This window comes from Ctenopharyngodon idella, chromosome 16, assembly GCF_019924925.1.
Source record: "Ctenopharyngodon idella isolate HZGC_01 chromosome 16, HZGC01, whole genome shotgun sequence".
Classification (NCBI taxonomy): domain Eukaryota; kingdom Metazoa; phylum Chordata; class Actinopteri; order Cypriniformes; family Xenocyprididae; genus Ctenopharyngodon; species Ctenopharyngodon idella.
Genome location: NC_067235.1, coordinates 34,412,999 through 34,435,425, shown reverse-complemented (window position 1 = coordinate 34,435,425; position 22,427 = coordinate 34,412,999). Strand labels below are relative to the sequence as shown.

Genomic DNA, 22,427 nt, shown 5'->3' with positions numbered 1-22,427 from the left:
ACAAACTAGTAAATGTGTGAACAAATGACCGATTCCAGCCGCAGCTTCAGTGTAGGAGGGGGCGGGACTTCAGATTCTAGAGAGCATTTGATTGGACAGAAGATTTGATGAGAAGCTGAAGTGCGATGTGATGTCATAAAAATCCGTGATCCATTTTAGCGGAAGTGAGAGACTGTAAGTTTTGAATACTTATATCTCCTAAATGCGAATTTTGTCATTGTTTTGGAACACACCAGCTTATTCATAACCTTAGGGCTAACATATTCATACTAAAAGATAAAAAAACTTAAATTTTGATTTCAAGGGGACTTTAAGCTTGTCTCATAAAGCGGGTTTATTGAGTTATTAAAGTGAGCAGACATAAATCGCGATATTTTGGTATTATTTTCAGCATAAAGCATTTGGATTTATTTCAGTTTGTTATGGGCTTATTCTTGTTCGCTGACTTTACTAGCAAGATCTGGCAACTCGAATGAGTCAAGGCTTGTGCTTTCCATGTGATTCACCACGCATGAAGAAAGACACATCTCCGATGAGCTTTAAAAAACGTCGTTCAGTTCCGTACGCACTGCATAGAATTTCTGTAAATGCAGTTGTCACTACCTGTATTTTTCGGGAGTTAATTCGGTTGTAGAATGCGGTTGTCACTCCCGTATTTTACTGAACTGTGTGTGTACAGAACATGATTAAGCACTAAAAGGTGAACTGACAACTGAATTTAGCTGCAGTGTGTACGTGGCCTTGTAGAACTAAGTTATAGCTATAATTTGATGTTAATTGTTGACATGTTAATTGTTGACATCTCTGTATTAATACTTATTGGAGATATACTGAAATATTTATAAAAACAAGGGAAAAGGTTATGTAAAAATATTTCCTCAAACTTAACATGCAGGAGGATGGGAATGAATTCTATAGCTTTGACTCATGAATATTAATTAGTTTCATGACTGGGCACTCCAGGAGGTTCACCTAGCAGTGTCGAGTATCACCTAATTAATATTCATGAGACAAACCATCACTATGTGAATATGTCACAAACTCTCTAAGCGAACTTATGATTTTTTTTTAACCTGGCAGGCAATAAAATGGGTGAAAAATACTATAGATTTGCATTGGAGAGACATGATGCCATTGCATGAATTTAGGTTATTTTGATTTTTTTAACACAATGGAAGATTTTTTTTTTAAATTGTTTTAAGTGTAAATCTAAGAAAATGTTATTTAATTTTAGTCTTTTATATATTTTATATATATATATATATATATATATATATATATTTTTTTTTTTAAATATTATATTATTTTAAACAAAATTGATGTCCAGAGGGGTTATTCTACAAGTTTGATTAAACCATCAAAATATGAGGAAAATATTTTATATTTTTTAAATATTTTAAATATGAGGAAAGAACAAAACACTAAACTTGATAAAGGTATTTTTTTGGCAAAATTATCTGGCAAAAAAAAAAAAAAAATGCATAAAAAAAAAAAAACTGACTGGAAAAAGTAACATAATCAGTTATTAATATTTCATTATTTCTCTCTTGTTTTGACATGTTCATAACTTCTGGCCAAAAATAATGTTGGCACTATTTGTCATGTTTCATTGTGTTATTTTCACAAATACAACTATTGATGCCAAGCACAACTATGCAATATTCTTACAAAACTTTTAACAATGACTTTCGTCCACTACTGTGCATGTATCTGTTTTTTGTTATTTTTACAGGAAAACAAGACAAAAACACTGATTTAAAAAATGATGTTTTGCAATGCACCTGAAGTATAAGATTTTAGAAAGTCAGTGTTTCGTGTGCTTTGGCTGTATTATTATGTTATCTTTGTTTTTCCTCCTCAGGTTAACTTCATATGTTGCTGAAATTGACTAAATGTGCTGCTGCTGCTTTCAAACGAAACAAATGTGCAACTGCCGTACCTCATCCAATTACAGGAAACACATTTCCTTCAAATGCCTGAAAGTAGCAAGAAAGAGCAAGTGTGATTGTAAATTATTCATAGAAAATGACAAACATATGGCGCTGTTTTTCTCACCTTTTCTCACTGGCGTTCTATAGTGTTTTATCATCTGTCTAATGTGCGGAGATTGCCTGAAGGCAGACTCTGTTCTGAGGCCCTCTGGCGAAACACATTCACTTACTCTCTTTACAGGTCGAGTATCGACTCCTCTACTGTTTTATAGCTTTATTTAGAGTTGCAATATTAATTTATTGCATTTCCCTGCAGAAGTTTGAATCTCTTGTTAGGGCTTTTGTGCTGTGACTTTGGTAGGGTTGGTTACTACTAAATTCAATAAGTGATGATTGTGTTGGGAGCACTGCTATAAGGGGGGACAGAAATATGAGCTATATTTTTGAAGATGTCATATACTCGAAGTTTTATTAGCTCTAGGACTACTTGTTTCACCCGAGGTCCCTTTGAAAGCCACTAAGGGGGAACGCCATTTCTGTTAGTGGTTCAACCCATAGGAAAGAAACTTCATAAATGAGATGCTTTTAATATATCAATTGTTTCTGATTCTCCATATAGAGATGGACAGACAGAGAGACAGATAGATAGATAGACAGATAGATAGACATCATTTATCTTGGTCTCATCAGACCACAGGACATGGTTCCAGTAATCCATGTCCTTAGTCTGCTTGTCTTCAGCAAACTGTTTGCGGGCTTTCTTGTGCATCATCTTTAGAAGAGGCTTCCTTCTGGGACGACAGCCATGCAGACCAATTTGATGCAGTGTGCGGCGAATGGTCTGAGCACTGACAGGCTGACCCCCCACCCCTTCAATGCACTCATACGTCTATTTCCCAAACACAACCTCTGGATATGACGCTGAGCACGTGCACTCAACTTCTTTGGTCGACCATGGCGAGGCCTGTTCTGAGTGGAACCTGTCCTGTTAAACCGCTGTATGGTCTTGGCCACCGTGCTGCAGCTCAGTTTCAGGGTCTTGACAATCTTCTTATAGCCTACGCCATCTTTATGTAGAGCAACAATTCTTTTTTTCAGATCCTCAGGGGGTTCTTTGCCATGAGGTGCCATGTTGAACTTCCAGTGACCAGTATGAGAGAGTGAGAGCGATAACACCAAATTTAACACACCTGCTCCCCATTCACACCTGAGACCTTGTAACACTAACGAGTCACATGACACCGGGGAGAGAAAATGGCTAATTGGGTGTACTCACTTTTGTGGCCAGCGGTTTAGACAGTAATGGCTGTGTGTTGAGTTATTTTGAGGGGACAGCAAATTTACGCTGTTATACAAGCTGTACACTCACTACTTTACATTGTAGCAAAGTGTCATTTCTTCAGTGTTGTCACATGAAAAGATATAATAAAATATTTACAAAAATGTGAGGGGTGTACTCACTTCTGTGTGATACTGTACATACACGCAAGTCACACATAAACGGGTAAAATGATAAATGATAGAGTGAAACCGGAAGTGGGAAACAGTAGGAGCTACGAAGAAACCAAAAACCAGGAAACGAATCATCAGTATTCATCATAAAAACTCCCTTGTAACAAAGGAGGTTCACAATTTTAACTAACTAGAAGCAATTTAATATATCGTACGATACTTGCATTAGGCCTCTGCCTTTTTGAGAGCTTCTGGATATATTGTTGCCGTAGGAAGTCCTGAGAATTCGGTCCGATGGTACTGAAGTTGCAATCGATGTCTTCTGCGTTGAATGAAGAAGCGATAACAAACTTGCATGGTTAGTTTGAATCTTGTAGTAGGAAGAGTTCTTTCACTCTTCTAGATGAGCACAGGGCCGGGGTTGCAGGTTTAGGATTACAGGCCTGGCAGACCCTTAGGCCTTAGCCTAAAGAGGTCGCCCTGCAGGGCGTCAGTCCGTCCAAAGAAGCAAGAGAGAGAGGAGAACTGTGCGCTGGCTTTTAGCCTCTGGTGCTGGGTCAGTGGACCAATGATACATGAGCTCCTGACAGGAAAGTTTACGATCCTTTGTGTTTCTAGCAGGGGATCTGCACATTAACTGGTTAAGTTGTTTTGAAGAAACTATTAAAGATTCTTGCAATACTGATATGTTGCATAGGTATCGACATAACCTATACACGAACATTCAAATCTTCAAAATACAAACTCATAGACACCAAACTTGCTGTAGGTGAGTTTATGTTAGCCATTGATTCTTATCATAAAATATGCATAACAATACTGAATTCAAAAACCAGATATAAAACACAAACAGTAATAATGGATGCTATGTCCTATGGATTTGCTTTTGTTCATTTATAGAACAGCCTGTCTATAAATGAATGCAGGAAAGTCTGTTTTGAGGGTTTTCTCTGTGTCTCTTTGTCTCTGCTTTTCCACATGGCAGCACACACATACTTCAGGGCAATAAAACTAAGGCTGGTCTTCTCGGGGGATGGGGACAGACCCCAGAGTAAGTTTTAAACAATTATTTGTTAAATATAACAAATAATTGTGTCTGATTTGTCTCAGTCGTTACAACAGACAGACAGACAGACAGAAAGAAAGAAAGAAAGAAAGAAAGAAAGAAAGAAAGACAGACAGACAGACAGACAGACAGACAGAGAGAGAGAGAGAGAGAGAGAGAGAGAGAGAGAGAGAGAGAGATATGACTAATGAATAAGCCAACAAACAGGCAGAGATCTTCATATGAACTCAAACATGTCTCATCAAACTCTTCCAAGAACAAATGTTCGATGCTCATTCATCTATTTCTATATGTCATCTGAGTTTGTCTATATTTATTTTAAAGTAAATAAGGTCATGTTTGCTTTCATTTTTATCCTATGAAAGAGCAAAACTCAGCAAAAAACCTTCCTCTGGGAAGTGATGCCAGCTGATGAATTTCTGGAGATGCAATACCGACCTGTAAAGATATAAATACACTGTAATCAGGTCTAATACACCAACGACAGAGAAGCAAAAGTGAATGTTTGTAGTTTGTCTATTTTTAAGAAGACTCTTCCCCCCTACCCCCCACCCCTCTGTCTCTCACTACAGTTCTCTTCGGCCAGTTTATGTTCTTCCAGACGAGCTCTAATGATGTGGTGGAGATCTTTGACGGGCCCTCCACCGAGTCTCCGCTCCTCACCTCTACCTACGGCTCCCACTCAGGTAAAAGGCTTTGTTTACCGCGTGAGACCAACTAAAGGCCGAGACACGTCTGCCGAGACGAGATGACATTAAACTACACGTAGGACTGTCGCAGTCAGGTCTCATTCCCACGGCGCTGATCCTTGTGTTGCTGTTAATGTGCTTCTGACATGCTGTTGGGCTGCTGAATGTTTGCGCATTTAAACCAGGGTTGTTATTATTTAACTATTAAAAATGTAAATAATAAAAAAAGACATATAAATATTACTAAATGAAAATTAGAAATGTTGCCTTGGCAATAAACTGAATTAATCTGAATAGGTTATCGTGTTATTTGCCTAGCAACATGTTAGTGCAATGCAATCGAATGACAATGATGTTCAATTTTTCACTCAAATTTCTATGCCGACACTGTAGATAATATAATTTGTAAAAAAACATGTTGTATTAAAATAGAAAAGGATGCCACACACACATTTTCACTCATAGTCTAAGTCAGACCTTTGGACCGCTCTTCTCTTGTTGACGTGCTGAAGAAACATAATTTCCTTTAACCCCGTTGATGTGGCAGCACTCCGCAGACATACTGATGATCTCATTTATGCCGTTGTTGTAGCTGAAGACAGATAACAGAACTGTTTTTCTTTTCCTCACCTCCTCAAATTTCTCATTTCATAGGAGAGCCGTTGCCGCTGAGCTCTGCCAATGAAATCACCATCAGGTTCAAAACCGAGGGACCAAATACAGCTAAAGGTTTTCATTTTGTGTATCAAGGTATATAATTCCCAACTAATCTGTAGTAAACTTAAGTTAAGGCTATGTTGGAAAAGAATACTTTTATTGTACTCATGCTATTTTGCAGTAATGTAAAAGTCACTAACTCCAAACTTTTGAAGGGTATAGTGTATATTTGGTTTGCAGATTTACAAAAAAATGAGTTTTTCTACTTGCATTTCTGCAGCTGTTCCAAGGACTAGCGCTTCCCAGTGTAGCTCTGTGCCCGAGCCTCGCTATGGGAAACGCATTGGGAATGACTTTGGATTGGGCACGGTTGTGCTTTTCGAGTGTAATCCAGGTTACACACTCCATGGTGCCAGTGCCATCAGGTGTGAGGCGGTGCCCAACTCACTGGCCCAATGGAACGGCACTGTGCCAACATGTGTCGGTATGTATGTATGTACACCCCCACACGTCTGTCTGCTCAATACTGCCCCCTGCTGCTGGGGAAGACCTGTGGTGTGGACGCCAGCTATGGCCAGATGACCAGGCTGCGACGGAGGTTCTGTTCCAAAACATAGTGAGCTGCCTTTGTAAGGCAGCATTTTTATATACAGTGTTGTCGCTGTCGGGTGGAAACCTTGTTTCTTCATATTTCAACTTTTTTTTTTTATTATTATAAATCATTACTATTGGTCCTTTACATCTGTCTGTGGGTTTTGCAAATATTTAACCAATGACAGGTATTAAAAGAGCTTGTGACTAAATCCATTGAATCCCCAAACTGTCAATCAAACCTCATAACTCCTCATGCCGCTATCGTGAATGAAGTGCCACACACGTCTCTGCTTGTTTGCAATGCAATGGTAAATAAAGTACATATGGTCCCTCTCAAAATAGTGAAGGAAACTGACAGCTGTAGTTCCCGTGTTTCTCTTTTCTTCAATGATTCTGCTTGTTAACAGCAGGTGTTCATCACTAATGCTCAATCACCACTTAAATAATCGCTTAATTATCTCATTAACTTTAACTTTGCTTCAGTGTTATTTTAACACTATTTAGAGAGGGAGCATATGTACTCTGAGCAGAGTTGATTTAACTCTTGAGATTTTGCCATGTTTCCACCCGACAACAACTATATATATATGTATAGCATTTGATAATATAAATAATCAAAGATAATATACTTTAAATTACTTAAATGTTATTATATTATTATTATTATAGTATTTATTATTATAATATAATATATTTTTAATGAAATATATTTTATTTTAGATTTTACTAGATTAAATAAGTAATACGTAAATTATTAATAACAGTGTTTATAATTTTTAGATGAGTATTTATACATTTATATTGTTATATTTATTATTTTTATATTTTATTATAATATTTTAAATATAAAATACATTACATTATATTAATGTTTTAACAAATACATTAATAATAACAAAATAAAGAAATTTAATTAAAATTCAATTTTACCTATTATTTGTGTGTGTGTGTGCTGTGAATTTTTATGCTTAGATTATTAATGAATTAGATTATTGTGTCATTTGCCTATAGCAACATGTTAATGCCAAACTATTGAAATGAACTGTGAGTTTCACAGCACTGTTCATATGAGTTTCTGCATTTGTAGAGCATTCCAGATCCCTCACCTATGTCGCTGGTCCTTAGAAGTCGCTCACTATGTTGTGGAACAGAGCCGGGGAGATTTGAGGGGGTTTTATTAAAAATAAATGTGCTGGGAGCTAATGGATACAGGAGCGTTCACACAGTGTGGATGGCCCCATGAAATGCAATTTCAAGTAAATGCGAATCTCGGGTAAATCTCTTGATGCAAGTTGACAGAATACTTTCCTTCTAGCTGTGTCCTCATGCAATTTAATAGGAACACTCCTATGAGAGAATCAACAGGCGCCATCCTTACGCTCTCACCAACCCAACAATGCGGCATCATTTTCTGAGCTCACTGAATAGCACAAGTAGTCATGATTTTGTATTATAGAGCTCAGTATCATCCTCCCCCCCCCCTCATCATCATTTTTCACCTTCACTCTGATCCTTGGAATTAATTGGGTTGTTTTTCCGATGTTGTACCTTTTGTAAATAGCTTCTTCACATGTTAAATTAGTATCAGCACATTCGTACACAGGAGTTTTAGGTGTTACTCATCTGTATCGTCAGCCTCACATTCATAAGCAATATTAATAAGCAACTAGACGTATGTTTTCTGAAGAAAATGAGAGGGCCTTTTGCATAACTCATGTTCTGATGCTGAGATATGGTGTTTTCATGTTGCCAAATGGTTGCTAGGGTGCTCTAAATGGTTGCTAGGGCATGGCTAGGAAGTTTAAATATCAGTATTTATTGGCTGCTTGTTAAGCTGAATCAAATGAGCCCGACCTCAAGAATCTACGACATTGTGATGCAGAGATATGATGTCGCAAACTTCTGTCCAGTGTTAAGTGTTTGGGATTTTTGCCCAAATTTTTTCACCCGCTGTGCGAACGCTTATAAAAGTCATAGCATACCTCCCCTCAATAAGCCGCCCGATTTGACACCTCATTCATGGGTCGGTACGGGATGAGTTACATGCCAAAGTTTGTACAGAATCTATAATATAATATAGCTGCAAGCAGCAATTAAGGGGCCAAACACAATAGAAGCAAACAAGGAAGCTAGCAGCAGACCAACAATGTCAAAATGGACTATGATAGCAACTGAGAAAAAGAAACTGCACATCAATTTTGAAGTCAATCAGGCCAGTGATACTATAGTTAGACCCAATTTCATGTTTTGTTCAATTATAGCGCCACCGAGTGGCACAGTCTCACCACTTTTTTGTGTGTGTCCTCAGAGTGCCCCCATACATAAGCGTGTCCAATTTGGTGAAAATATCTCATTTCGTTTAGGAGTTATAGTCATTTATATGTATAAATACATAAAAAAATTACCCACACCTGACTTTAATTGCATTTTGCCACTTACTATCAAAATTTGGACATTTGTCCGTTAATATTTAGCCAACGACCTATGTTTCCAATTTTCCTACGGTGGTTTTGTCTTGATCGGACTAATGGTATCATAGATATTGGCGAAAGTTTTTTTAATGCTAAAACACAACATTGCACAAACCATAAGGCGAAACCTAGCATGTTTGGTATCGTTGGACTTGGCAAGGATTCAGGAATCCAAGGAAATGACGAAAATAAGTCAACCACATCCAAAGTTGTAAGCATGTAAATAATTTTTTTCACCACTAGGTGGCACTGGTCCAAAACTTCTCAGACTCCTTCAGGGCATCATGCCGATGAACCAAACAGAGTTTCGTAATGATACGTTCATGCGTTCGCAAAATACAGCATTTTATTACAAAAATCAAAATGGCCGACGCCCAAAATGGCTGATATGGGAAAGTTGGATATCATTCAACTCAGCATGACGCCCCAAATCTAACAAGACCACTTTGATTTTTGGACAAACTGTTCATAAGTTACAAGCAAAAATAGCCATTCTTATCTCCGGACCAGTAGGTGGCGCTGCACCGAAACGCAACATGTAACCTCAGGTCATGCTTGTGATGACATGGACCAAGTTTGGTCTGAATATGATAGAGCATTGCGGAGATACAGCCTTACATCTATTTTCGCAAGCACTACGCAAAATTCGTTTGCATGTTTTTCGAAAACAGTTTGACAAATCGACTTGAATTCCATAACTTTTTGTTGACATGGTCTGAAGATGATCTGGTTCAATTTTCCTGAAAATTGGAGCAATGGCCTAGGAGGAGTTAAAAAAAAGTATGTTTTTTGGTTTTTTGGTTTTAGCCCTTATGTATAAAAAGTTATGTGAAATTTTTGACAGTTGGTGGCGCTAGAGGGATTGAGTTAGAGACTCCAAAATCGTTGTGGTTAATGTTGGGATTGACCTCTATCTATGTACCAAATTTCACAACTTTTTACCATATGGTTCTATGGGCTGCCATAGACTCAAGAGCGGAAGAAGAATAAGAACACTAACGTTTACAATAGGTGTCATCGCTCCTTCAGTGCTTGGCCGCTAATAAGCAGCTTCGCAAGCACCACTAATTAAAAGTGTCAAGTTTTGCATTTTTAAAAACTGAAAACGAGCAAATCCGTCCCTTTCGTGCAGTCTTATTGTGTGGTGATGCTGTAAGAGGTGAATGAAATGCTGCACCTCTGACAGTAACACCTGTTATCATCGATTATTTCTGCTAAAGGGAAGAGCTTCAATGAATCACCAGGAGTTTATATTCATTTCTACAGTGTATGGGAATAGCACACAGGGTTGCTGTTGGTAACCACTCTTTTTTATGGCCTTTTCTGCACATGTCCATTCACCTTTGTCACATTGTCTTGTCTCCTAAAATAACATGCACGCACATTCACATTTTGGGGACGTTTTTCTGCTCATCGGTCAGCAGCTGATGTCGTGGCTTCACGTGGGAGGTGAGGGTTCAATTTCAGACATGTCAGATCCCATTCCGCCTCCATCCCAGGTGATTTCTTGTCTCGCCTTATGTTAGAGATAATAATGCACAGATGTATTTTGACACATATCTGCTGTCACCTGTCAGTCACACACGCAGGTGCCGAATTGAGTCGGTACAGGTTCTGCAGAAAGATTGGAATCACTGCCATCATCTGAGTATTAAAACATCTAGCTAAAGCAATCTTTCTGCAGAACTGGTAATAAAGAGCGTTGATGTTCAAAAACCTATACAAAAAATAACTAAAACTACACTGAAGCTACTTAAAGCTACATATAACAATCAGATGAATAATTAATTCTGTTATTAGAGCATTAGTCTAAATTAGGTTGGCAGCGTTAATTTGCCATTTTAATGTAATATTTATTATTTACCCATCTAAAATAAAATAAAAAATAAGTAAAATATTATATTATATTATATTATATTATATTATATTATATTATATTATTATTAATAATACTAATTAAGTGAGCAATTAAAGCAGTTATCTAAATTATGGTGACAGCATTAATTTGAAATAAAATAAATTAAAGCTGAATACATTTTATCAATATATTATATTACCAATAATGCTAATTAATTCTGAAATTATACTACATTACTAATAAAAACAATTAGTTCTGCAATTATAGCATTAATGTAAATTGGGATGACCACATTAATTTGCTATTTTAATTTAATATTTAGTATTTGCTTATCTAAAATAAGTAAAATAATTGAATATTATATTATATTATTAATGATGCTAGTTAAGTCGGAAATTAAAGCATTAATCTAAATTAGGACGACAGCATCAATTTGCCTTTTTAATGTATTTCGTATTTACTCATCTAAAATAAAAATAAATTAAAATGTTATTAATTTCATCAATATATTATATTACGAATAATACTAATTAATTTTGCAATTATACTACATTACTAATAATAATAATTAATTATGCATTTAGAGCATTAATGTAAATTTGAGAATTTGCTATTTTATTATAATATTTAGTATTTACTCATCTAAAATAAATATACCTTTTATAGCATTAATGTAAATAAGGGTGACAGTATTAGTTTGCTATTTTAATGTAATATTTAGTGTTTACTCATATAAAATAAAAATAAATTTAATGTAATAACTTTTATCAATATATTATATTACCAATAATACTAATTAATTCTCCAATTATACTACTTTACTAATATTAACAATTAATTCTGCAACCATTAATGTAAATTAGGGTGACGGCATTATTTTGATTTAATATTAACTTTTTTATAAAAACTTTGTGCCTCCAGGCCAGTAGGTGTCAGTCTAAACTCCGAAACCACACGGTCAAAAAAAGATCCAGTGAAATACAGCCTGCGCCGTTAACGAGGCGGATTTATAGCAAACCAAACGACACCCGTACACTAGCCATGATCAAGTGTAGCGTTAGCTTACTCCAACATGTGTGTTACTCTATTTATGGTAGCTTCACGTTCCATTGATTTACATGAAATTGCTCTCTGCCCCGAGCGACTTGCTCATCCTCTCTTGAACGCCGGCTGCTAATGAAGACATTAACGTAGCTGGAAACCTTTTTGATTATAGCGGGGGCGTGAGAGCGCGTGGGACGTCACCTGTGGAATATAGATGCGCTCGAAATGGAAGTCAACTGAATAATTGCCTTGAATTAACCATGTAAAATGTTCTTCCAGGCATCAGAAAGGAGAATAAAGAAGGAAAAGGGTAAAGCACTAACAGATGAGTGGCATTTTTTTGCACCGCCTGGAGGTGCACCTGGCGATTGAAAACAAAGCGATTGACTCGGGCCTCGGTGCCTTTGACAGATAGCGTCAGATACTGCCTGTGAAGACAGAACGCCCTTGCAGTAGTTAACATCCAGAGAGGATTCGCGTTTATTGATAGCTACACAAAAGGTGCTGAGCACAATGTCTGGCGAAGCCTCAACAAGCAAATAAAAATTGCTTGACTGAGCCCTGCAAAGGTGACAAAGAGTGTCAGGCTTGCCAGAAGATTCATTCCTCGTCCTTTCAATTTATTCCAGTTAGTGTTTTTCCCCCTCAGCTTTTCTTCTCAGCTGACGTTTGTGTGCTTTCAGTGTTTTGAGAAGCGCTAATGAAAATGGAAAATTGAAGTCATTTGGAATGACGTGTTTCTATTAGAAAGCACAATACTGTAATTATCAATGTGGCGATTTTGCAAGTCCTTGGGATCTTTGTCTCTGACTGATGATGGAAAGGTTAGGCTTTACAAACATATAATAAATGTATCTACTGCAATAAATTGTTTTCTTAATTAGTATTTTGTCATGTTTTGCAGGAGACATACAGTAGCTATCAAAGCATCAAGATACTGTACTTGAGAAGCTGTTTTCAGTGATTATATTTTGAAATAAATGTTTCCAGATTTTGTTGTCGTTTTAAGCATAAATTTGACAAAGTACGCTTTTGCTTAAAACAAGATCATTTCTAGTTAGGGAAAGAAAACAGCTGAATATCTTTTGAAATGCAAGTTGATCTCATTTTAATGATGTTTATACTGATGACACAAATGCTTTGCAGTGTTTTTATACTTTTATATTTACTTACAGTTCTAACAGAGACAAGTGTTGACTATTTTTAAATGGTTTGTTCACCCCAAAATTAATATTTTCATCATTTACTCGCTCTCATGTCATTCCAAACCTGACATTTTATTTCGTTGAATACAAAAGATAATGCTGGCCACTATTTTATGATAAATATAAGACAACTGCAAAATGACCATAAAAGTATCTTAAGAGTAGTCTTGCGCTGTTTAGCAGGTCATTTTAAGCTATAAGATGTATTTTGGGTGAGAAATTCAAGTGGTTTTTTAATAAAACTTTTGGTCTGGTCTTCATAACAGTTGGTGAGAGTAGAATTGATGTCATAATTGTGAATTAATCATTCTGTTGAGTTTAATTTTTCCAATCAATTCTTTGATCCAGTTCACAAGAGAAGTCTGAGTGATTCATTCACAAAGTGGACTGATTCAGTTCTTGACTTCAACTTACTAACTAGTGTTAGTTTTGTTAATGAAAACTGTGATGAAAAGCGTTCATCAACAAGCTTTTTTTCCTTGACTAAGACGAGATGACACCAATGTCATTAAATGATAACTGTGACTGTATCAGCATGCAATATCATTAACAAAAAAAGACAAGATTAATGTAGTTAAAAAAATAAAAACTTAATATTTGCAATCTGGCAACCTATATGGCAATCTGGCATCCGCACGCATTCTCTCTAAACTGCAGAAGCTCTGATGATCTCCATTAACATTCTTCTTAAATGAAAGTGTCATTCAGTCAGTCTTATGTTTCTTCACAAGCCGTTTGCGCTGTTTGCTGCGACTTAATCTGCGATCAAACCTTCAGTGATGAACTGTAATAAATCCAAACATGAATCTCGACTATATTGTTTGCGGTTGCTGAATAAATGCATTAACGCAACCTCTGTGTGATGGTACAAAGTCTTTTTTGTTTTCATAGAAAAACATTAGGAATTTCACTGTTTTAGAATTAGAGAGACGTTTCTTTTTATACCAGTTTTCATAATGTAAACAGAGCATGTTCATTTATATGATAAATATCGTATAATAAATCAGTACACTAGATGAGGTAAAATAAACCATGTGTATGAGTCGACATTCTCTTGATTTGTGCTTACAGGTGAAAGTGCAATAATTCTGATAAAATTTCTCAAATGACAATCGTTGCAATTATAGTTATTAGCAAAATAATTGTGATTATCAATTTAAACAGGGTTCGTACAAGGTACTTGACAATTTGACTTTATGAAATTCAAGTCCTGGAAAACACTTGAAAACATATTTATGAAGAGGTACTTTAAAGTGCTTGAATTATTGAAAGACAATATACTGTATATATGACGAAAAAACACAAATACAATCTTTTTCATGCAAATTAACGCTGTAGCCCGTCTGATATAGATACAGAGCCATTTCACATGGCAATGAATGTGATATTGCTCATATATTTCCAAGTTTGTGATACAGCTTTCATTCTTCAGGTCAATCATATAGACATGGAAAAAAATAAGTTTGAATGTGGAAAGCGATATCTTTGTCATAGTATCCTTTCAATGGTTAAGGGGATTTCCCATCAATGGATTGATCTCTTTGAAGTAAAGCGTCAAGATTCAGCTTCCCCCACCTTTGCTTGTCCTTTCGTGTTGTTGAAAGTTACAATATTTTCCTTGTCTACAACCTTGCTTTGTTCCAGAATGAATCAGCGTTTTTTTTTTAATGAACGGTCTACTAACTCACTCTTAAAATCAGTCCTTTGCTGCCACCTACTGGCCAAACTATGTAACCTGCAGTGAAGTCGTTGATAAACCCCCATCATTAACATACAGACCCTTTCTCAATACCAAGTATGGCAACATTATAATATAACATATTTATTGAACAATAATAGCAATTATAAACTTTAATATATTAAATATAATGTAAGTTATAGGGCTTTGTTAATGTTCCCATACTCAAAGGATTAGTTCACTTCAGAATTCAAATTTCCTGATAATTCACTCACCCCCATGTCATCCAAGATGTCTTTCTTTCTTCAGTTGAAAAGAAATGAAGGTTTTTGAGGAAAACATTCCAGGATTTTTCTCCATATAGTGGACTTCACTGGGGTTCAACGGGTTGAAGGTCCAAATGTCAGTTTCAGTGCAGCTTCAAAGAGCTCTACACGATCCCAGACGAGGAATAAGAGACTTATCTAGAGAAACCATCGGCCATTTTCTAAAATAATTAAATAAAATGTATATACTTTTTAACCACAAATGCTCATCTTTAGGGATGCCGGGCCCGATACCAAGCAAATGTACTTGTACTTGTACTCGTACTCGTAAAAATAGCCCCGATACCAAAGACCGATACCTCACGTGACGTAACTGACAGAATTTTCCGTGCACAGAGACACCGGCGGCAGCAGCAGAAACAATGTCAGCCTCAGGGGTGTGGAAATACTTCAAAATTAATGATGACAACCCACACATTGCAAACTGCATGCTTTCAATCACAATTCGTTATCAATTAGTGAAGGCGGGATAGGCGGAATCGCGCTGAATGACACAGACCGGAAGCGCTCTCTCTCGTGTGCGCGCTCTCTCTCTTTCTTGCGTGCGATCCCAGTTCTCTTAGACAGCGTGCGATCAGTTCTCCTTGCACCTGAATGGTCAAATGCACTCATAGTTGTCAAAATGTCCATCGTGTGGAGTATCTCACGTAAATACAGTCGGTTATGGCTTAAGTGGACGTAAACATTTGGGTGAAAACAGGATATGTGTCAGTATCCATGGAGTCAGTATCCAGGGACCGTAGCCTATATTTGTCATTAATGTTAATAAAACAACAAAATATGTTAAATAAATGTACACATGGTAAATAAACCTACTGTATCTGAAAAACAAGTTTATTTAATTTGTATCTCTGTAGTATTTGTTGTATTGTTTGTAATTTGTTTGTAAATTTCTTTTTATATAACAACAATTATATATACTGGTAATTAAGCCCTTTGAAGGTTATTGGACACTGTGAAATTTTTGTTCTTTAAGTTTGTGACAAGCACATAAAAATTATTACTTTTTTCATTAGAGTCTCACTGTGTTGTGCTTGGAAAACTGCAACATCAAAAAAAAAAAAAAAAGAGAGAGAGAGAGAGAGAGAAATTAATAAATGTATAGGCATTGGTATCGGTATCGGCGAGTGCTAGAAAAAAGTATCGGTACTCGTACTCGGTCCTTAAAAAATGGTATCGGTGCATCCCTACTCATCTTGCACTTCTCTGTGATGCTCCACACATTACGTAATCACGTTGGAAAGGTCACGCGTGACGTAGGTGGAAGTACCGATCCAGTGTTTACAAAGCGAACGTGCAAAGACGCCCTTTACAAAAAAAAACGTAAAACAACAATGTCGGATTATTTTAAAGTGGGAGGAGAAAATGAGATAGAGTTTTTCACCCTACTGCGTGACCTTTTCAACGTGATTACGTAATGCTTGGAGCATCACAGATGCAAGACAAGCATTTGTGGTTAAAAAGTATATAGATTTTATTTATTTATTTTAGAAAATGGCCAAAATAGTCCTTTCTCTAGATAAGACTCTTGTTCCTCGTCTGGGATCATGTAGAGCTCTTTGAAGCTGCACTGAAACTGACATTTGGACCTTCAACCCGTTGAACCCCAGTGAAGTCCACTATATGGAGAAAAATCCTGGAATGTTTTCCTTCATTTCTTTTCCACTGAAGAAAGACAGACATGAACATCTTGGATGACATGGGGGTGAGGAAATTATCAGGAATTTTTTTATTCTGAAGTGAACTAATCCTTTAAAGTTGCTATAGTCATTGCATATTTTGCATGTGCTGCACTTTATTTGTACCATTTTTTTTTTTTCATAATTATCTATTAACCTTTGAAAGATAATAAAGATATTGTTTGATAAGTGAGATCTCTGATTGTAGTCCTTGAAAACCAAAAAAAAGTAGTGCTTGAAAAGTTCTTGAAAGTCCTGGAATTGCCTTTTACAGTATCTGTACGAACCCTGATTTATGCGGCATGACGAAAATGTGACTAAAACTGGACTAAAATGGACAGATGTTTAGTCGACTGAAACGTGACTATAATAATAATAAGAAGAAGAATGAAGTGCATGAGTCATATAGAATACTTTAATGATGCTTTTTGTTATCCTCAATAACTTACATTATTTAAAAAAAAGAAAGAAAAGCATGATATTCCTCTTGTGCTCAACAGAAGAAAGTCAGTCATACAGGATTGAAACAACATGAGAGTGAGTAAAAGATACAGTCTTTATTTGTGAGTGAACCGTTCCTTTAAATGATGAACTTTTCAGTGTTGTCTAATAGCCAGTTTTGTAAATCTGCTCCAAAGTGTCCGGTTTTACATAGATTGAATTAATGTCTGTCAGCTAGCTGTGACCAAAAATATCATTATGGTTGCACTTAAGCTCGACAGCTCTTCAGAAGATAAGAGTTTCTTGCTGCTCAAAGGATCCCCTTCAGTGGGCTGAAATATGAGAGGAAACTTCAAATAGAAGGAGTACGTGGTTGAATAATTGAAAATGATGAATGCATAATGCGTTTTTAAGCAGAGCAGGATGAAGCCTATATAAAAGATGAAGGTCTGCCGTGGCTGCAGACACATGATACAGGACACTGGGTCTGGAAGGAGTCGTTCGAACTCCCAGGACGTAATGCATGAAGAAGAAGGACTCATAACTAGTCCATGTTATGTCCATGCTAGATGAAAGCAGATGCAGCGACATTAACATTAATGTGTGGCACTTCAGATCTGCACCTGGTAATGACATCCCACTGGAGTTGGGTTAAGATGGACCGACCCAGTTGATTGTTGGCTGGTTGCTTCAGCAAGAACATCATTACAAGAAAAAAAAACTTGAAAACTTGCTCTGCCTCAGAAACAGCTCTTCTTTTCAGCTTACATCAATGACATAAAACAGTCAGGTGTGAGCAAAAACACGCGTTTTGTGTGTGTCCCTTTAAATGCAAATGAGCTGCTGCTCCCGGCCCCCTTTCCAGAAGAGGGCGGAGCTTTAACAGCGCGCGCTTCGGTCGCTCAACAACAACAAAGCTGGAGAATCTCACGCAGCCAAAATGAGGATTGTCAGTAACGGTGTTCAGCCTTACATTGTTCAAACCGGAGTCGACACTGATGGAGAGACTCAGGAAGAAGTTACAACTTTTAGACGTTTCTGAATGGTTAGTGGATAAATTTATGTAGTTGCTGTGGACTCATCGACTAGCATGTGCCGTCATGTTGCTAAACCCGTATGGACGCCCACTATACATAGCGTACCTGTTTGCCAAACAGAGCTATCCAAGCTAACGAGACTCTAAATAGTGTTCTGTGCTCGTCTGTGCAGCCAACGACAGAACAGTTAGCATGCTTTGCTCAAACTTTTGCCATGCCGTTAGAACTGGTACACCGTTGTCACTTGCGAAAACAAAATGGCGGCGCTGTGGGTGGAAATGTGGAGATTAAGGGGCGGTAATATTATAATAAGATCCCATTCCTATGTCACAAGGGGAGCGAATTCTGAACGGCTCGTTTTTTCACATGCTTGCAGAGAAAGGCTTGCCGAAACAAAGTTACTGGGTTGTCCTTTTTCACGCTTTCTGAGTTGGTAGATGCACCGGGGACCCGATTATAGCACTTAAACGTGGAAAAAGTCAGATTTTCATGAAATGTCCCCTTTAAAACATTATTAAAGACAAGTAAACAGTCAGTAATAAAATAAGAACAAATAATCAAATTACAGATAGTGCAAATAAATACAACAGAACGAAGATACAAATGAAATATTTTCAGGTAGGTCTAACAGTAGTTTTTAGATACTTAATTTCATTAAACAAAATTTAAAATAACACAACTGTGTAAATTAAATATAGATTAATCTTTCATTCAGTAAAGAGCAGTGACTGATTTTTTTGTCCTTTGTAGTTTGATTAACATTAAAAACTCAGCAGCAGGTTTATTAGGCTGCTGTCACTTTAAGAGCGAATGCACGGATCCAATATACTGATACACATGCGTTTTATTTCTCAACTGTTTATGTTCACTTGAGACATTACCAATTATGTTTACTTGGATACTCGCCAAGATGTCCGTTTTTACATAATTTTGTGTAAATTTGTCAGTTCAAGCACAAGAAGATGTGAAAGAGAATTTAATTTAGTATTCAAGCGCTGTCTGAGACACAGCTTTCTGGGCGCGCGCTTCGGTGTATCCCGAATTATTATTACTATCTATTTATTCTTTATTTATGTTGCTTTTACATCATTTTTTTTGTTTGTTTGTTTTATTTTTATATTTTTAGCTCGGAAAGGGCTTGTTTACTTGGTTTTGTTTGTTTTTCCCTCTCCACCATTTTAAAACAGTCAAATGGATTGCAAATAGTGTTTCATGGCCTTTATTTATTTTATTTTATTATTATTTTTTAATAATTTATTTTATTTTAATAATTAAATTATTTTTAAAAAATATTATATATATATATATATATATATAAAATTTTATTTGTTTTATTTTTGTATTTGTTATTAATATTATTGTTGTTATTATTATGTATTTACTATTTATTTGAATTATCGACTTGATCTAGCCTTTTAAGGTACTTTTTGGCATTTTATTTTATTACTTTTTCGTCATTTGTTTTTATGTTACTTTTTTACATTTTATGTCATATATCTTAGCTCAGAAAGGGCTTGTTTACATGATTTTGTTCATCGTACCCTCGCTGCCATGTTTAGTCTGTCTTTTTTTCCTGAAATCTGTCTTCCAGTTCCGTGCGGAGGAGTTCTGACCGCGCGCCGTGGGACCGTTCTGTCTCCGGGTTACCCCGATCCCTATGACAACCACCTGAACTGCGTTTGGAAGGTCTTTGTGCCGGAGGGAACCGGAATCCAAGTGAGACAAAACTGTTTGTTTTTTTAGTATCTTCAGAAAAACATTTCAAATTATAATTAGTTGAAGTGTGTTTGATTACTTAACGCTTTTGCCAGGGGATAAAAATATAATCAAGGGAATCCCATTATTATTTGCTTTGCTTTATTATTGAACTTGTGAATATTCATTTTTGCTGTTCTCTATTAATATATTAATGGTTAACCAATATGGGTTTTCAGCGGCTGATATCTACAGCAGCGGTTCTCTGTTTTTACACTGTTTATCATTATTCTGCATAGGCTGAACAATATGCAAAATTATTAACATAATCTGAAAACTGTGTAAATACAAAAACAACAGAAGAAATATGATTCATCAGCCAAACACATGGAACAAACACTGGACCAAATGTTGCTTTAGCATTAGTCATATTAGCAAGTGCCAGATTTCACCATTCAGTTGAACACTGCCTTTGACGTCAACAACAAAAGAGATGAAAGCGATTTCTTTTTCCTTTTATAGATTTATAAGCCTCTTTATCTTGCATGATTATATGACTATGTCTTTTTTTGCTGTACGTGGCCTTATCAGACCAGAACTGACTTGTGAAATGTATATAATATTTATGATAGCAAATGTGATGCACCAAAATTGTTAAAAATGAAACATTTAAATTTAACACATTTCACTCAATATTTACCTAAAAGTATGTATTATAATTTATTGTTCGTCATTGGTGTTATGTATTATAGCGTAATTGAAGTGATTGTGCTTTATTTTGTATTTTATTTCTGTAGATTACAGTCGTGACGTTTTCCACCGAACACAACTGGGACTCTCTGGACTTTTATGACGGTGTGGACAGCAACGCTCCGAGACTAGGGAGCTATTCGGGTAAGATGGAAACCATCTGTTTTGCTCCCTAAGTTTGATATTGTTTTCCAAATAATCCAAGCACGCCGTGTTGACTTTAATATATTCAGCAAATACAACTGTTGTGCAGTCGTCCTTAGTTTCTTTAACACATTCTAGTCAGTCTGAAGAAACTCAAGGTGTCGCATCTGCAAAATAAGACTATTGTTTGTAACCTCATGCCGCCTGGCTTTTGTCTAGAGATTTGTTTTGTCATCCAAAGCACATCAATATTTGAGCTGTCATGGGATATCACGGATCAGCAGCTTTATAAGCAGCGGGACTGAAGTGTCAGAGTTTCCCTGGTGAGGCTCTCAGTATAAGTAGAAGACAGAATGATATCAGTGTAACACTGATGAGTCGAATCGACTGAGCCCTCAGAAGAGAGAGACAGATTTTAATTGTTTTATATTATATTATATTATTTTTTAAATTTTTTTGTAATTTCCTTTTTGCAGTTGGTTTTATTTATTATTTATTTGTTTGTTTATTTGTTATTTTATTTATTGTTGCCCTTTCTGCCATGCTTAGTCTGACATTTTTCCTCTTGGTATAGACTTTTTATAGACTTTCCTGGCTCTCGGTATAAGTAGAAGACAAAATTATATCAGTGTTGTGACAATGACTCAAGTCGGCAAGAGCCCTTAGAAGTGAAAGACAGATTTTAATTATTTGCCATTTTATTTTATTTTATTTTATTTTATTTTATTTTATTTTATTTTATTACCTTTTTTTTGCAATCTGTTTTATTTATTTATCTTAATTGTTCTTTTTGTTTTCTTTTTTTAAAATTTTTGGTTCAGAAAAGGCTTGTTTACGTGACCTTGTTTGTCGTGCCTTTTCTGCCATGTTTAGTCTGGCTTTATTTTATTTTATTTTATTTTATTTTATTTTTATTTTATTTTATTTTATTTTATTTTATTTTATTTTATTTTATTTTATTTTATTTTATTTTATTTTATTTTATTTTATTTACTTGATTTTGTTTGTCATGCCCTTTCTGCCACATTTAAGGCCTTTGCACACTGAGTCCGAAATTTTCGCATGCGTTTTTTCGTATTCGTGATCCTAAAAATTCGTCACGCACAGAGACCTTGCACACTGAGTCCGATGCGTATTAATGAATCCGTTGCGAAAAAAATCGCAAAACAATACAAAATAAAGTCTTCAAGCAGTGAGCACGATTTAGTTGTCCTTTCTCTTCTTAAAAAGAGAAAAAGAAAGAGGAAATATTGGGTCCATCCAATCCCGAGATTGCATAGAGAGAAAAGAGAGTTCACCTCATCAAGGAGCTGCGGGATTATCCCGAGTGTTTCAAAGTTTACTTCAGGATGTCAGTGGCTCAGTTTGATGCTTTGCTACTGGCACAATCTGTCTTTATATTCTGTCTCTTTCCGCACGTTGTTTGTCATTCAGTGCTGCTGCTCTGTGCTGTAGACGACGTGGATCAACTTGTCAGATGGCATTCTGGATTTTGGTGTTCGCGTACGGTGGCTCTGAATTGTCAAAACTTCTCTCAAAATGCGTGCCGCGGATGCGAAAAACGCAGAAAATCGAACCTGATACGAATTTTTTTATGACGGATGAAAGTTTCGGAGGCAGTGTGTAAACGTGATTGACACAATGTGAGGTCGAATTTATTTTTTAACGTGCGAAAGTTTCGCATGCGAATTTCGGACTCAGTGTGCAAAG

At 36.2% G+C, this 22,427-nt stretch overlaps 1 protein-coding gene across 4 annotated transcripts in view; it reads left to right on the top strand.

The window, feature by feature from the left end:
- The window catches only part of csmd3a (CUB and Sushi multiple domains 3a), a 305,727-nt gene that overhangs the window by 168,802 nt on the left and 114,498 nt on the right, over window positions 1–22,427 (top strand). For all 4 annotated transcript variants that reach the window (XM_051864521.1, XM_051864522.1, XM_051864520.1 and 1 more), the window contains exons 32-36: window positions 5,022–5,135; window positions 5,793–5,888; window positions 6,076–6,279; window positions 19,720–19,844; window positions 20,621–20,717. In XM_051864521.1, coding sequence (XP_051720481.1) covers window positions 5,022–5,135; window positions 5,793–5,888; window positions 6,076–6,279; window positions 19,720–19,844; window positions 20,621–20,717 — 636 coding nt within the window. The remainder of the gene's footprint in view (window positions 1–5,021; window positions 5,136–5,792; window positions 5,889–6,075; window positions 6,280–19,719; window positions 19,845–20,620; window positions 20,718–22,427) is intronic.